At 42.6% G+C, this 16,759-nt stretch overlaps 1 protein-coding gene across 1 annotated transcript in view; it reads left to right on the top strand.

The window, feature by feature from the left end:
* LOC146628153 (A disintegrin and metalloproteinase with thrombospondin motifs 20) overlaps positions 1-16,759 on the top strand; it is a 76,717-nt gene that overhangs the window by 20,837 nt on the left and 39,121 nt on the right. Inside the window, exons 6-11 of the mRNA XM_085359381.1 lie at positions 354-478; positions 589-629; positions 965-1,070; positions 4,153-4,299; positions 8,286-8,427; positions 9,589-9,693. Coding sequence (XP_085215507.1) covers positions 354-478; positions 589-629; positions 965-1,070; positions 4,153-4,299; positions 8,286-8,427; positions 9,589-9,693 — 666 coding nt within the window. The remainder of the gene's footprint in view (positions 1-353; positions 479-588; positions 630-964; positions 1,071-4,152; positions 4,300-8,285; positions 8,428-9,588; positions 9,694-16,759) is intronic.

The raw sequence follows: 16,759 nt of genomic DNA, 5'->3' as shown, positions 1-16,759 counted from the left end.
GTTATCAGTTTTTGAATAAGTAGGCATTTGCCTAGGGATTTTCTTTGTTTAGTTTGGTCACGGTGAGATTTTCCTCACTACCTCTGTTATTGAAAGGACCACAGGAAAGAACATAAGGCCGTTGTAGGTTGCAAGATGTCACTGAAAAATTACCAATGTATGTCCTTGTTTTCCAAAAATCCAGCACCTAAATCTTTAGTCCAAACATTATAATCATAATGAACACAAACATAAGACTCACACATTAAAGAACCTGATGTTCTAATATGTCTTTACCACCATTATTAAAAAAGGTTACTGTATGTAAGCCCAGTTTGTTGGTCGTAACCCCACTGCTGTTTCACCCAAAACAGGAAGGTCCCACTGTGAGCTTCAACGCTGCCACCACTCTGCACAACTTCTGTGTCTGGCAGCAGAGCCACAACGTCCAGGACGACAGCCATCCTTCTCACCACGACACTGCGCTCCTCATAACCAGGTATCTGCCTTTCCCACCCCACCCCTCACCTCCTTTTCGAAAGCAAGTCGCTCGAGCACGCTGCCCTTTTCAGAAGGGATTTACAGGATGGTGTTTTTTCTTTTTCACAGGGAAGACATCTGCCGCGCTAAAGACAAATGTGACACATTAGGTAATATTTTGGCTTTTCATGCAAAAATATCTGCACGTTAAGTTCTTTTACAGTGAACTTTCCACTCCACTGACCACAGCTCATGAACTGTGCTGTAATGAGTTTATGGCAAGCTGTCAGCTAATAATATTATCGTGACAGAACAGAGTGGTAGACCTGGGAGGAGGGAGACTGTGGCAGTGCTAATCTCTCTTAGGAAACAGAAGTTTTGATGCCTTTAATCTTCTCAAACGCTCAAGCAACTATTTTTCCCCCAGACACACTTGGCTTGTAGATGTTTATGCGGATCTGTGTGTTTTCCTGTGTGTGCGTATTGGTGTGTGTTGACCCTGTAGGGCTTGCTGAGCTGGGGACCATGTGCGACCCGTACCGGAGCTGCTCCATTAGTGAGGAAAATGGAATTAGTGCATCCTTCACCATCGCTCATGAGCTGGGCCATGTGTAAGTTGCAGTTCTAAACCTGTTGCCCCACCACCACCCCCATAACTCACACACACACACACATAGGACGTATGTCACCACTCAAAGCCAAGCTCGACTACAAAAGCCCTCTTATCAAGAGACACAGAGTGCAGCAGACACAGGTGCAAAACATAATAAAGAAAAAAAACCTTGACTTTTAATAACATGCCAGCCTACAATGCCTTACTATAGAGCTCAGGACGTCAACCCTCCATGTGTCCGAGCTTTACCTCGATAGCTATAAGCTCAAAGACACAACTTTATGTGAATGCCAGAAAAAACCCTCAAAAATCCTAATAATAATTGGACCTGGCATTGATGAACAACAACAAAGATTTTCTTGGAAATGGTACAAGGAGCAAGTACAAAGCTAAATATTGTATTTAGTACCTGGAAAGCCTCCCCCCCCCCCCCCCCCCCCGACTCCTCAGCGCCAAAGCCAGGTAAAACAAACTGGAGATGTCACATCGCCATCATGTGCGGCTCGCCTTCGAGCGGGTAATAGCGGGGTTATCACAACATGCCTTTGCGCCAGAGAGTGTTTTCACAACAAGCAAATACTGCCACATGTGTGGAGTGAAGAAAGACTCGTACGCATAATCTGTCTTCAAATGACTGAATCAAAACACATGACTTTATCTCTCGTATGAAGCGATGTTTATTCCAAACATCCATTTGTGGCGAAATTATGATAAATAAGTCATTACCTTCTCATTCTTACAAACGCTCCAGGTGATTTAAAACAGAGAGCTTACTTTTGGATAAAGACAAGGCCTCTGTCTTTGTTTTTTTTTTCTCTTCTGCTTCTCTCCATCTGGGTAGTAAAAAGGCGCACTGTCAGTGTGAGCCTGTGAGGTAATAGTTAAGAATGAGAGATATTTTTTTCTAGTTCCTCTGCCACGGTCACACATTTTTCCAGTGGAGAGACTGGACCAGAGGAGCAGCAGATGGACCAAGCTTACACCCTGCCCTTTTTACTTCGAGTCTCATGTGGATCTGTTTATGCTAAAGTTCAAGCAGCTGGAAGCCCACTTGGCTCTGTCTCTTGGCATGGCGAATCACTGTGTTTGCAGGCGTGAGCTCTCATGAGTGTTTGGCGCTCTGAGAAAGCCAGTGTCAGGTAATGGGACCCACTCAAGAGCACTGCAGATTAATCAGAGACTTATACTAATGGCTGGGAGGCCTTTCTCAGATAACTGCGAGAATGTGCGATCACTACTAGGCAGCACAGGGATTTTTAGGTGGCGTGGCGTCACTTGATAGCTCCTCAAAGGTGACATGTATGAGGACTTAAAACATTTGTCTGTCTTCACATGTCCCAGATCAAAAATAAATCTTCCTGACATTTTGCAAAAAAAGTATATCAAGTGTGTAAAGTGCACACAAAAAACAAAACAAATCAGAAAGCCAATGGGATAAAATCTCTGGGATTGTTAAAGATGGTTTCTTCTCGTGGACAAGTACATTCAGAGCAGCTAAGATGTGTAGTTCACAGACAGTGAGCCCTGCCTATCTTGAAGTGCTTTTCAAAGGATTTTAATCAAAGAAATACTTTTTTCAGTGCTGAAGATCCATCAAATAGGGTGGCAGAGTGGCGCGGGGACAGTGATGTGCACAGAGTGATGCAGTTATTTTGTTAAGAGCTTGAAGTGAGTGGTTTCGGATGCATGTAAATCACTGAAATTGGTTCCTCCATTGATCTAGCCACAAAACTGCCTGATTTATAACCTCATTACACTAAAAGGCTCTCATCTCAGGATTTTAAGGTTGTATTCTCATTTGTATCCTTCTGATCTGACTTATTTGACGCAACATATCCAGTTTTATGTTTTCTCTCCTTTTTTTTGTGAAACTCAATTCTATTTACTTTTTTTTTTTACATCATAAGTGACAAAAAATCTTTTGCATAGTACCAGTTGATTCAGTTTTGATGTTGTGAGTATTATCCAACGGCTTGGTTTGTGTGCAGAGCTTATTACTGTGCCAGAGGCTTAATTATTTCCTGGGTGTTTGCCCTCGGGCCCTCCGTCTCCCGTAGGGTGGGCTTCATGCCAGCCATGCTAGATCTTGTTTGTGTGGTGGTATGGATTGACCCTCAGCTCCAGCCCAGAGCACAGCACTGCCCCACATCCTGGCGTAAACATCTCAAGACATCATACAGCTGCATGGGATCCTGTGTGTATAAATACATGTGTACTCATGCGTGCATGTATTTATGGGTAATGCGCCAAACCGCAGTACAAAACAGGACATCTATGCTGGGCTGCACTGTTCTGGACATGATCAAGAAAACCTGCTCTATGAGACTGCCAGCTACAGACAGCCTGGATGAATTCATTAGTTTGCAGCTTCCATGCCTCATTACGTACAGTTATTCTTTTGCAAAGACTCCCGTCTCACTGCTTGATCGCTAAAGACAAATGCTCAAACAATTAGCTGGTTAACTGATTTTTGGACTTGCAGAAAATACAGGAAATAGTATTATCTCAGCAAATGTTTGTGACAATGTTATTGCAGCTTTATTGGTAAGATTGTGTACACATCAGTCTTGTTCTCCTGTCTGTGAGAGCAACTGATGTGTGAGGTGCTATTACCCCCAGCTTTTTCTAAGCATTAAGCCCTTTGAGAATGTGAGATGGTGAGCTTTGACCTCTAAGCTGGAGGTAGATCTCACTAGCATGTTGTTCTCGATGTTGAAGCCAATAGATAATGATAGATGGAGTGTGACATTTTTTTAAGACAATGTTGCACCACCTACTGGCCAGTTGGAGTTTTCTTGAAACTCTTGAAAGGATTTTACTCTCTAAATATTTAGCAAATAATACAAATAAGGATGTGCATGTATTTCGAAGTGGAAAACAAACAGACCAGTAGAGGAAAAGTGCAAAGTGTGAGGAATAACTCAAAGATATTACCGGATCTGTGGGCTGGTTGTGAACCCCTGCTACAAATGACTGAGAGTCGATCTTAGACATTTATCCTTTTTACTATGGCATATCTAATAATCGGATGATAACCCTCACAATCTCTAAATTCCCCCCTTTTTTTTGTTCTGCACCAGGTTCAACATGCCTCATGATGACAACCCCAAGTGCCGGGAGGCAGGGATAAAGCACCAGTATCACGTCATGGCTCCTACACTTAACTACGATACCAACCCTTGGTCGTGGTCCAAGTGCAGTCGCAAGTACATCACCGACTTTCTTGAGTAGGTATCTGCAGCTCTCCTATCTGGTTCTAAATTGCTTCGTAATCAAAACACGTGACTCATTATGAGCTCTTCTCACGGGAGAGAAAGTGATGTTTTTTCCAGGTTTTACATGTAACTGCTTCCAGTCTCCCACAGAACTCTGCAGACAGGTCAGTGTAATGTAAACTGTGTGGAGTTGTTATTGCCTTGTGTTGAAAGAGTATTTCCTGTTTGAATTTGGGGGTCTTCCTCAGCTGACCTGAGCGATGGATCTCCTGAAGTCCTTCATCTGTCTCCCTGCTCAGACAGAGCTATTTTGTAAAGAAGCTGGCCAAACAGTAATCTAGTCACTAATCCCATTTCATCACCACAACCTTGTGCATGGGGAGGTGGCTGATTCAGCTACTCCAAACCCGCACCCACGGACGCTCATCCTGACTTCGATTCAAAATGGGAAATGTCAGTTATAATTACATCTTCCCTGAACATGACCCTTTAATCTTTGCCTCCTTTCCTCTGTTAATTGTAGAGGCCTTCACAAAGGACAGCCTTGTTAACCAGATGCGTCTCGAGAATTAGGCGATGGCCTCATATGGAGTTTTAAGGCCATGCTCTTTGCATAGTTTCCAGCTAGCCCGGACCTCAGCATCCAGTGGTTGGAACTTGCAGCCAAAGTTGAAAAGAATGTCCATCTGTCTCTTTATTGTTTGGATAAAGTTGTGTTGCTCTTCTGTTTGTATCTAATTACTACACAAAAAAACAGGAAGAGCATGACGTGAACGTCAGTCGCATTCATGTTAAACTGTAACATTTGTTAGTCACTTTGGATGTAACACACAGTGCAGGTATCGAGAACGAAGCACTGGCTTCGGTGTGGGAGCCGCGGTGGTGGGAAAGGCTCTTGAGAGTGCAGTCCAAGTGCTTTTGAAGTTTTTTGCAAGCCAACAATGAGGAGCATTGATTGAAAGTAGCACTTCTGCAGCACCACTCCTGCTGAGTGGACCGACCTGGTCAAGTATATCAGTGTTTTGACTGCCCATTCTTCCCGTAGAGTAAATTCAACCTGTAACAGTTTACAAAACGAAAGGCCGTGCCACCTCTCAAACATCCCTTTTCAAACAGCAACGGATTCCCCAATGCAGTCCCTCTTGTCTGAATATTGTTGTAATAATGTGCACTCAAGTCCCGTACCTGAAAGCTGATGAAAACTGTACTGTTGTAGTGCAGTGTCATTGTGTCCCATCTGCTGCACAAAGACACTATTCATTCCTACTCTGGCACTGTGCAATTTGATTTAACCCACAACATCCAAATATAAAATTTAAATGCAACTCTTTGACTATTCCTACGCTCTAGTTCTTGTTCATTTTGGGGAAACCCTATCAATTTCCTATGTACATCTCAAATTTTGCCAAAGCAGCAACAACTCTTATAAAGTGTAATGTGAAATTATTATAAATAATCCATCAGCATCTATTTTCTTGACGAAAACTAGGAGCTACTACATCTACTTTGTGTTTATTCATATATAACTGTAATTCAGTTCAATTCAATTTTTTATATAGCACTTTTATGTTAAAGTAAAGACATTATACAGCAAAAACCTCAACAATCAGATGACCCCATTTGAGCAAGCACTTGGTGACAGTGGGAAGGAAAAACTCCCTTTTAACAGGAAGAAACCTCAGGCGGGACCAGGCTCACGGAGGGACAGCCATCTGGTTGTGGATGAGGAAGTTGAAGATAAGATAAGATAAGATAGAACTTTATTAATCCCTCGGGTGGGTTCCTCTGGGAAATTCGACTTCCAAAAAGCACAGCAACGACCGAACGACCGATTGAAGACAATCTTCATACAGTTGAAGACAGAATTATCAGCCTCCCTCCATGAGAGTAGTCACATATTCTTTCTTTATGATTCCTTCCACTTTGAGATGCACTTAAACGTCCCTACAACACAATACCACCACTACTGTGTTTCACGCCTCTCTCGTCGTAATCCAAACATAAACACTGTCTCTTTAGTCAAACAAGCAGTTTAGTCTTATTTGATCCAAGGACCCACTTCTAGTATCTTTCTCCAGGTTGTTCCTGGTATATTTAGGTCTGACTTGAAGTTGTTTCTTCTGCAGTGAAGAGAAGTTTTTCTTGGTCTGTGAATTCACAGTCCATTCCTGCACAAAGTTCTAGTGATTAACTTCCTTGAGACCACTATCCCTGACTTGACTAAATCGTTAACTAGCATTTTGGCAGTTGTTCTGGGGTTTTTAGACACATCTCTGCCAGGCTTGTTCTTTACTGTGTGACTCTTTGAATTTCTTGATGCTACTTCTCACTATAGATCTTGACACAACGCTGTCATAAATTTGTAAATCCATCTCCTGCTTTGTGAGCATCATCTAAACGGATCTCTGTTGTTTTTGGCATGATTCTTTCTGAAGTGACAGCTTAAAACCTTACTGAAGTTTTTAACACTTAATTGGAAGAGAACCTTAAGTTTTACGTTTTAAGCACTACAAAGTAAAAGCACATCTTTGCACAGCAGTAAAAAAAAAAAGGACAACAATAATTCATCTTGTCAGAGGCAAAACGCTGACATGACAGACTTACTACTGTTTGATCGAACACTGCACATGTCGTTTAGCTCTTTGTAGAAGCCTCCAATCTGTCATGAGCTGACCTCTTGACATCTTGCCTTTATGGTGTACGTGAAAACTGTTATTGTTTAGTCTCATGTGACAAGAACACAATAACCGAGTCACCTTGTAAATAAACACACTTCCAAGTCTGCCAAAGGCTTCCAGGTGTGACAGCTCTTGTTTCCAGATGGGAATTGGCTCACCGTCTTGAATCCACACAGCTGATTTTTTGTCCCCCTTCCCCAGAACATAGATGTTTCATTTAAAATATGACCACAATGACCCCTTCTGCCTCGGTCTGTCTCGGTCTTAATAATAATTCCATTAAGTTCCAGTGCACCGATTAGACAGATGACCAACTGCTGAAAGACACTGTAATATGGGACTGTCCGAATGATTCCTCGACAGGCTGCTATGTGGTTTCCATTCAGTGTCTTCCACTGCTGTTGCTTTCTTCTAGTGCAATCATCCCCTCCTCTTGCCACAAGCCAGCATTTGCAACAATTTCTTACATTATGGCTGGAAATGAAAGGGTAAAGAAACAAAGTAATGGTAACGGAGGATAATCCTGTGTAATTATTGGCCTGTCACATCAGCTGGTGCTTTGTTGAGCAGGTGTTTTAGCGGCTCGATCCAGGATGAAATTTGTCAGAGCAGTGCAGACATGTTGTCTAATTACACATCTAGACCTGTCTCATCTGAAAGTTTCCTTTTCCCAAAGTAAACAAAGCGAGAGAAGATCCTTTGTGGCTCGCCTTGCTCTGCTAACATGTTTCATTTGTGCCCATTCACGGCCGTAAATGCGGATGATTTTATACGCAGACTGCTGGTGGATAGACGCAGTAAGTCCAGCTGTGCTTTTGTTGTCTCTTTTATTGTGTCATGGCTCAGGGTGTGGCTCATATACGGCACAATCTGTCATTATACTGCAGCGCTGGGGCTGGTGCAGATTTATTTAACTTAATCATGGTGCTTTAGCATTCTAAATGTTCTTGTTTGCCTTCAGCAGAGGAAAATACATCTAATACAAATGTGATCAGTAAGCAGATCCCTTTTTTTGTCTCCATCAAAATACTGTTTTATTCAGTCTGTGGCGCCTAACTCCAGTTTCACAGTGACAGCGGGGAAGCGGTATCAGTCTCTCTCCTCTGTAACGTTACAGACCACCCACAAGGAAAACACATCTGTGGATGATCACAGACAGTGACACAGAGATGTTTACCTTGCTTTTATGAAAGAGATGAAGTGTGCTGATACATTTTAGGGTTGGAATTACTACATTGTTATGAAGAATTCTGTACTGTGAAAGTCTGCCTGTTGAATGTGTACATGATTTGTTTTGAATTTATTTATTTAATTTTTTAGCACCGGCTATGGGGAGTGCCTCCTTGATGAGCCTGTGGGCAGAACATATGACATGCCCACTCTCCTCCCTGGTCAGCTCTACAATGCCAACAGACAGTGTGAACTGATGTTTGGTCCCGGTTCCCAAATTTGTCCTTACTTGGTACGTTGTCTTGCTATCAAAATAGATTAAAAAGCCACGGTAAAAAATGAAAGTGAAACATTTCTTTACCTGAAACATTTGAGGGGACAAAAATAAGGCCAAGGATCCAAAACTGACCCACCGAAGGCTCCAATCTGACCCACTGGACACCTGGGCCAAAACATGTGAAGCAGGGCTTAATTTTTGGACTATTAACTGAATTTATTTGAATTTCTAGCTTTTGTTACTGAAACTCCGACATGGCCATTCTTATTACTCAAACCTAAGTAAGACGTAAAAACTTCCTGTTTTCTCACTATTATAGTTTTGTAGTAGTATAGTTAAAAAAAGAGGAAAAAGGTAAACAAGGACTTTTCTGTGAATGAACAAAACTTTGTTACAGTGTTTTAAGGCGCTACCACATATTTTTTCTGTAATTTTACACACTTATTTCTTATGATTCTTTCTTACTGTCATATATCTTCCATTTACTACAACAGCATTTATTTATCATGTAGAAAAACTGTTAAAATTGCACATCTTCGTTCTTATATTAAGATATCTGAGGCATTCATTGAGTACTTAACCCCTTAAAGCCTGAACCATGAAGTAATCAGGCGAAAACTGTAGTGTTAATTGAACCTCCTGATAAAAGAAAACAAGGAAACTAAATATCACTTTGCATAATTGAGTTTTAATTCATATCATTTTTGCTACATTCTTCATTTTAGTGTGATTTAATTGCTCATAGTAGCATACTGCTACTGTCTCATAGTATATATCAGGTATTTCAGGAGAAAATGAATCACACTGTTGATGTAGAGGTCTTAAAAACTCATGTATCAAATATGATAGACTTGCCATTATGGGGTCAAACTTCTTTAAACTGACCAAACGGGGAATCAGAAAAAGTCGACTACCAGCTGCTTGGATTGAAATGTTTGTAGAATTCCGTTAATATACTGGGACTACAACCACATGCTTTATCCCTCTTATGTAAGACCAAAATGGCTGGAGCAATTATTTCTTGTGTTATTCAGTGTTGTTGAAAAAAATATTTTGGCATAAGAGGGGTTTTGTACATGCTTTAACACCTTGCAGGATATTCACATCACAGAAAAGCTCTTTTCCTGTTAATTCCCAAATGATTTACTGCTCGCGTTTGTTTCTTTTCCCCCACAGAAACAGTGCAAGAGGCTGTGGTGTACGAGTGCGGAGGGGGACCACAAAGGGTGCCGTACACAGCACATGCCACTCGCTGATGGCACTGACTGTGGACATGGAATGGTAAGTCTCAGTCTCTCCATGTATAGATTATGGGAAATCATCTACACCAAAAATGCTAACAATTTTAAGGAACACACTTAGGGTGTCCCAGCTGATATTCAAGAATTGCCCATTTGAGAATGTAGGTGTAGATAATGCCGCCGCTGAACCTCTAGTGTAGGTTAAAGGTACCGCACAAAAAACAGTCGTTGAGCACTGAGTTTCCATAGGATTTTTTCCACCTTCTTGCACAGCGGAAGGAAAACACATGTCTCTCATCTAGTAAATGGACATGAATAATTATTGTGATGCAGTAAAGGCTAACAATGTGATATTTCTGTCAGTGCATTTAAATTAATGACACAAGCCAAACCTCTAATGGAGTTCTGTTTTGAATCATGATGCCTTTCCCTGCTAGTTCATTTCCTCTGCCAAGAAAAAGGAATAATTTATCATATATTACTATGCTGTCGCCACATTGATTGTAGAAACCTGCTCGAGTGGGTTCAGGTGATGGTCCTTGTTAGAAACTTGAAGCTGTACTCTAAGTGTTTTACGGAGACCCAACCCCCCCATTAGCCTTAGTGTTCCCCTCGCTCTGGGATGCTATGCTAATTAGGCCTGAGACGGGTCAGTTACTTAAGATATGTGGAGAAAGGGGTGAAAAAGAAGAAACAAAAATGTAAAGAAAAGAGGGAGAGAGAGAGCCCTGATAGGGAAAGGTAAATACATGGGCCCTTTGAAAAAGGATGCCGACCGCCGTTCACAGTTGAGTCACCTTGTTGTGAACCTACGACCCCAAAACCTCTTTAAAAGGCGGGTGATTGGGTCAGTGGTCAGACCGTAACAGAGCCAGTCTGAGGCCAGCCAGCGCTCTCACAAAAGACCTCACATCAGTGATTCTGCTGGGCAGGAGGTGGGGAGGAGAGGGCTGAGGAAAGCAAGGAGGAGGTGAAGGAGGCTGTTATGGTGGGCTGGTGTTTAGCATTCAAAACATGCTGGAGAGGAGGAAAGAGAGGGAGCGAGAGAAGGAGGGCTCTCTTTTTCTCCTTAACCTTATGCCCTCCAGCAGTCTTGTAGTGTGGACCCATGTAAATCTCGTATCCCTTGTATCCTTTCATCTTGCTCTATCTCCCTCCTCACCATGTTAGGTTCTGGATCAGCCCAGTCTAGCGAAGAAAGGTTAACAGGGGATGGCTAACATCTTAATCCAACTACAACAACCAGACTAAACAGTAATGGTCCTGGGATTGTAGCTCCCATACTGCTCTCGACCTGAATGTGGGAGAAACACATAGAGTTCAATCGCACACAGGTTTGCTTTATTAAGATTCAACCCCTTAATCCCACTGGAGCTGATTTAGCTAGATTACCACTGATGCCTGATCTTTAGTGGAGACTAGTCTATATCAGAATTAATTTAAGGTTTAAAGAGACTAGCATACAATCTTATATCAAGTCAGGTTTTTATTCTTAACAGTTATGCATAACAGCATTTTACAAGAAACTACTTCACAGTGAAATATACTGTATGCATATCATATATAGTTTTAACCAGATTTAGCTGCAGTTTAATCTAACCTTCCACAACTAATTTCTATTTCAAATTCAAAATTTCTTTGATTACTCTGTCCACTTGCCACTTTATGAATCACTATGTAGGCATATACTGCCTTGAGCTAAATGTTTAAGATACCACCTTGCCTACATTGTCATAGGTAATAAATCTAGACGCATGCTCTTTCAGGCCACTTTTGTAGGTATTAAGTACTGGAAACCACTGGAAACTATTTGATTGATGTTGACATGACAGCATCACACACATAAAGCAAATCTCCTGTTCCATTACATCCCAGTTGTGCTCTATTGGGCCGAGATCAGGTGACTGTGGAGACTATTTGAGTACAGTGAACTCAGTGATATACTGGGTACATTGTGGTCATAAAGGGACGATTATGGTCAGCAACAAATAACCCAGGTTTTTCCAATCATCTATTGTTCCATTTTGATGAAACTGTGCAAAGTTCAGTTTCCTAATCTGAGCCTTACAGGTCCCGCTGTGGTCTTCTGTTGTTGTAGCTAGACTTTTAGTCAAGACCGCCTAAACTAAGACCAAGACAATACCAAGACCAGAGGGTATCGAGACCAAGACAAGACCAAGACCAAGACAGACCGAGTCAAGACCAAGACAAAGTCGAGATGAGACAAAAAAGTCTTTAAACTGCAGCCAGATGCTGCTTCGTTTACAGGTGTCAGGCATATATATGTGTTTTTGCGATGCACTCGCACGGCCCTCTTCACCGCTGTCTACTGTCTCACTCACTTAGTGAAAGGACAGAAGCACGCTCCACTTGACTGCCGCGTCTCTCACCCTCTCTGTTTTTCACATAATGATATTATCCTATATCCTCGCATGTGATTGGCCACAATATGGAGGGATTGGAGCATAGCTGAGCCACTGTGTGAGAGCTGAGCAGTGAAAGGAAATTAAGTGAGGAGCCGGCTCTCGCTCAATGGGAGTCGACTCTTCTGATTCACTACAAAGCACTCTGTAAGCACGGCTCTTAGAGCTGATGCTTTTGCGCATGACACATTATCGAAAGTTACAATGTGTGTCAGGGATACTGTTGACTCCAAATCTCCCGACCACTATGTCGATCTGAGACAGCGAGACCAAGACCAAAGTCCGTTGAGACCAAGGCAAGACCAAGACCACGTAAAAGAGACCAAGACCGGTCTTGAGACATCCAACTCTAGTTGTAGCCCATCTGTTTAAAGGGTTCCACATGTTTTCTGTTCAGTGATGCTCTTCTGCATACATTGGACGTAATGAGTGGTTGAGTTACTGTCGCCTTCCTGTCAGCTCGAAGCAGCTTGGCCATTCTCCTCTGACCTCTGGTATCAAACAAGGCACTTTCACCAAGAGAACTGCTGCTCACTGAATGTTTTCTCCTTTTCTTTTTTTCTGGAATAACAGATGAGAGAAAAATGTTCTTTCATTTCTGCCTGTGTGTGCGTCAGCAGTGGCACCACCTTTGTTTGTGGTGCCGAGGCCCAGATTCATCTTCATGCAGGGTGCTCTTTGAAGTGGCGTTAGTTGAAAGAGCAGGGGACCCTACACCAACGCTCACCTGCCCACACAAGTGCTCTTTAATGTGGTGTCTGAGTGGGGTGTGCTTGTGTGTCTTTGAGCATGTTTAAAGTCTGATAATCTGCATGCCCAGATGACTCCTCTTCATTCTTTTGTGCCAGAATTGCGTTGTTCCTTCTTTACATGTCTTGGTTCTGCTTTTGCGTTGGTCCGTGGTTAGGTTCAAGTGTTAGGCTCTGCACGGGCCTCAGACCCTCATGGCTTCTTGGCTTTTAGCTGTCAGATTCGTAGGATTGCAGCTATGTCTCTGGGATAGGGGTCGAGGTGGGGGGGTTTGGGGGACTGAGGATCCCAGCTCTTTTCAGATACGTGTTTTGTTGCTTACTGTGTCGTTCTGAGCAATTCCATGTCATCTCATAAACTAATTTTCCCTCTTGCGCTTCTGTGCTTTTTGGGAAGAAGTTTTGCTCTCTCCAGTTATGAAACAAAGTTTCGACCACATTGGGTAATTGAGGGCAGTGCCTCAAATAGTGGGAGAGTAGCATGTCCTGTAAATGAAAGAGGGAGGTGGAGAAAAACTTTGTTTGTATACTGCTCAGTTAAATCAGGGCACTGGGCAGTGCAGGGTTCATGGGTAGTTTTCTCTCTGTCTCTCTCTCTGTTCCCTTCTTCTCTGAATATCTCCAATCCTGCCTGTTTGTCTCCCTCCCACCCTCCTTCCCCATCTTTTGCTTTCACTGGGTGCCGGAGTGAGTAATGCGGTCACATGACCTCGTGGCCGCTGCCTCTGTCATCTGGCTCAGTGGGCCGTGCGCTAACGAGGGCATCCCATCACTTGTTGTCTATAAATGCCACCACCACTCTTCCTCCCTCCTTCCCCCTCCATCCTCTCTTTTCTTGCCCTTCCCCGTTTCAGTCCCCTCACCCTTCAAAAGGATGCCGCTTTCACGCCTGGCTGCGACTGTTTGCGTGTGTGTTTTAATTGTGTGCTTCAATGTGTGCGTTTATTGGAGAAGTACCTGTTTTTAAGTGTGAGCAGATGCACATGTGTAGATGTGTGCATGCAACTATGTGTCTTTGTGTGTGCATAGATTAGGGGCCAGCCTGCATGGTCAATAAGTGTCAAGCCGAAGTGCAGGGCTGCTAGGCCTTGTATCAGTATCCTACCCTTTGAAGATCCCAGTGCTGCTTCTCACCACGTTGTGGCTCAGCGGGTGGCAGAGGGGCAAAAGAGAGGCAACAGAGCTTAAGCTGGCTCTATTTTTTATTTTTTATTTTTTTGGATGAAGGTTTTGACCTAAAGCATCTCAGCAAGAAATGATGAAGTATTCAATGAATTAGTTTTTTAAATTTATTTAATGTGGTGGCTGCTAGCCAAGTTTTTAGTGTGTGAAATATTTGAAAGAAAGATTTCCACATACTCTTGTTCATGGCTTAAATGAACAGTTAGTGTAAATTAAGAAACAGGAAGTTGCTTTTGATTTACAGAATCTTGTTTGGAAAAGAATGACGACCCGCTCTGGTTTCAGCCATTTAGAGCTGAGATAGTGGGGTCTTGAAAAGTGAAGCCGGGGCAGAATGGAGTATGCTGGCGGAGGCGATGAGTGTTGGCTGGATCTCCGCTGGCAGCTTGACAGACTTGTTGTACGATGCCGGGACAGGCAGTGCGTTTGTGTGCAGTCTTGTGCGAGCGTGCACGTCTGCATGGGGATCGCGAGGCCAGTATCAGTGTTACTCTCAGCTAATCTCTGGGTATTTGCAGGATGTTGCCACTTTGATTTGCTATCATCGCACACATATCTGTGGGTTTGGGGTAACAAGAGGATTGTTGTTTTCGCATTCGTGCAGTTTACTGATTGAAATTCTGTGTCCGGAAACCACTGAGTGGAGCTTTCATTGCATGTGTATTTGCTTGATTACGCTATAATGTGGTGACATTTAAACCCGTCGCTGTGTGAAAGGCGATATATTCAGTGGAACTTGGAAAGAGTTACAAGATAATGGGACAACAGCAAGAAGCTGAAAACACTGCATCCGACTGTAGCAGTGAACCCACTTCCTGCACAAGCACAGACTTAACGTAGAAAGCCTTTATTACCTCAAGAGGAGGTCATGTTTTTGGTCGAGTTTGTGTGTCGTTATTTCTGCAAACATGATAGCTCAAATACTTTGCACACAACTGAACTGCCCAGCGCACTGGGGCACATGTGTATCAAACTTAAACAAGCTTTTCTTGCTTGAGCAGGACTCAAAGCCTATGGATGCTCTATGTTACATTCCAAGTATGAGAGTCCTCACAGTCCCAGGATGTAACTATATAAGAAGAGACATGTTGATTAGTCAGTGTGCAATCATTTTGCCAGTCAACCCTTCCTGGCTTGTACAAGGATGGTTCAGGGAGACACTTATGAGAGTATTCTCTCTGAACCACACTGACGTACACAATAATGTATTTGGCTAACTTGTTAGCAAGCAGTTGTCTCTTTACACATCTTACAACGACCCAACATAAGCATTCATTTAGAGTTAACATATGTGCCTAACGAATGTATTTGCAGTCTCCACCACTTCCTGAGGATGTTTGAGCTTAACTTTCTTAAAAATAACCAATAAAAAAATAATTGCTGACTCTGCCTGTCTGTTGTTTGGTAAGTTTACCTGATCTATTTTTGCTCACACAGATGCATGCTGCTGAGCAAAAAGAGTCTGAAGTTGAGCTTGTTTGTTACAGCTGTTTGCAGGAAGCTTTTTTGCATTTGTATGTAGATTGTGTAATTGTATATCTAAAACTAGGTGAGCACATATATAGGTAAGCACTTACTAGTCATTAGTTTGAGAACAGTATCACAGCCAACTATGGAAGACCACACAAAAGTGTGTCTTGCATAGATCTTTGTTTTAGTAGTGCCTGTCCAAAGTCAGAGACATGCAGAAACAGATGAACATTTAACCACTAGCTGGTAGATCCACCTGCAGTTTTTCTGTGACCACATTTTGACATAATGGCACTTGAAAACACACATATACACAACAGCTGTACGAGTGTGACTGGTAGTTACCTGGACACAGGGTCTGTCGGGATCAAACAGCAAATGGTACTGTATACTTTTATACCTTTGAGTGGCATTGTAACATTGTGGCTTTGCTCAGTTCTGGTGTTAAGTTCTAATCACAGATTGGGTTTATATTTAAAGGTTTTTTTTCTCAAAAATGGTGATCAATTTACTAAAATCATCAATCATCAATCCTTTTTTATTACGGAAATGTTTCTTACACTCCTCGGAAAAATGGAGACCACAAATGAGGACAGGAAGCAAAGAGGAGATAAAATTAGAGGTTGTTGTTTCTCCTGTTGTCTGCCACACTCCTTCCAATGTGTCTTCTCATTTCTCTGTCTTGTCTTATGGTCTTTTAAGACACGACCAAAGAGGAGACTCGAGGAACTGACAGTGAAAACACGTGCATGGGCTAAAAAATGAGTCTGTGTGTATCCACTCTGTAAAAGCAGCTGTAAGGTGACTGATTTCCAGTCGCATGGCCAGCAAATGGAAGTGCTGCAGATGATCCTATGTTGTCATTGGGCCTCTACAGCTTCCCTCACCTCCAGGACAAGCGATAAAACACGTAAAACAAAATGACGCCATATTGAAAATTAACTGCGGTGGTCCATGCCATCGCATTTTGAGGGGTTGCTCCAGATGTTTCTAGCATTTCTAAGATTGCAGTCTGTTTTAATTTTGCATTGTTGGGAGGAAAGGGGGCTCCCAGCTGCTGGAGACAATACACAAACCCCCAACCATCCGAGGTGAACTCCTAACCCAGAGGCATGAGAAAGGCACCGCCCGCATGAAAGGTGATGACTTTTGGAAATGGCCGTGTTAAAATGAAAGAGCGGAGTGCTTTTTAAATCAGTCCTCTACCTTCTCATTCCTCTTGTGATGTATGGCTTGGGTTCAGAAATGAGGCGCTCTCTGCAACAGTTTTCTGGCAATTACA

This window comes from Diplotaxodon limnothrissa, linkage group LG7 (assembly GCF_057381915.1).
Source record: "Diplotaxodon limnothrissa isolate DT_005_m linkage group LG7, D_limnothrissa_male_GT1.1, whole genome shotgun sequence".
NCBI classification, from domain to species: Eukaryota; Metazoa; Chordata; class Actinopteri; order Cichliformes; family Cichlidae; genus Diplotaxodon; species Diplotaxodon limnothrissa.
The sequence above is the reverse complement of the archived record's forward strand: the minus strand, read 5'-3'. Positions and strand labels throughout refer to the sequence as shown.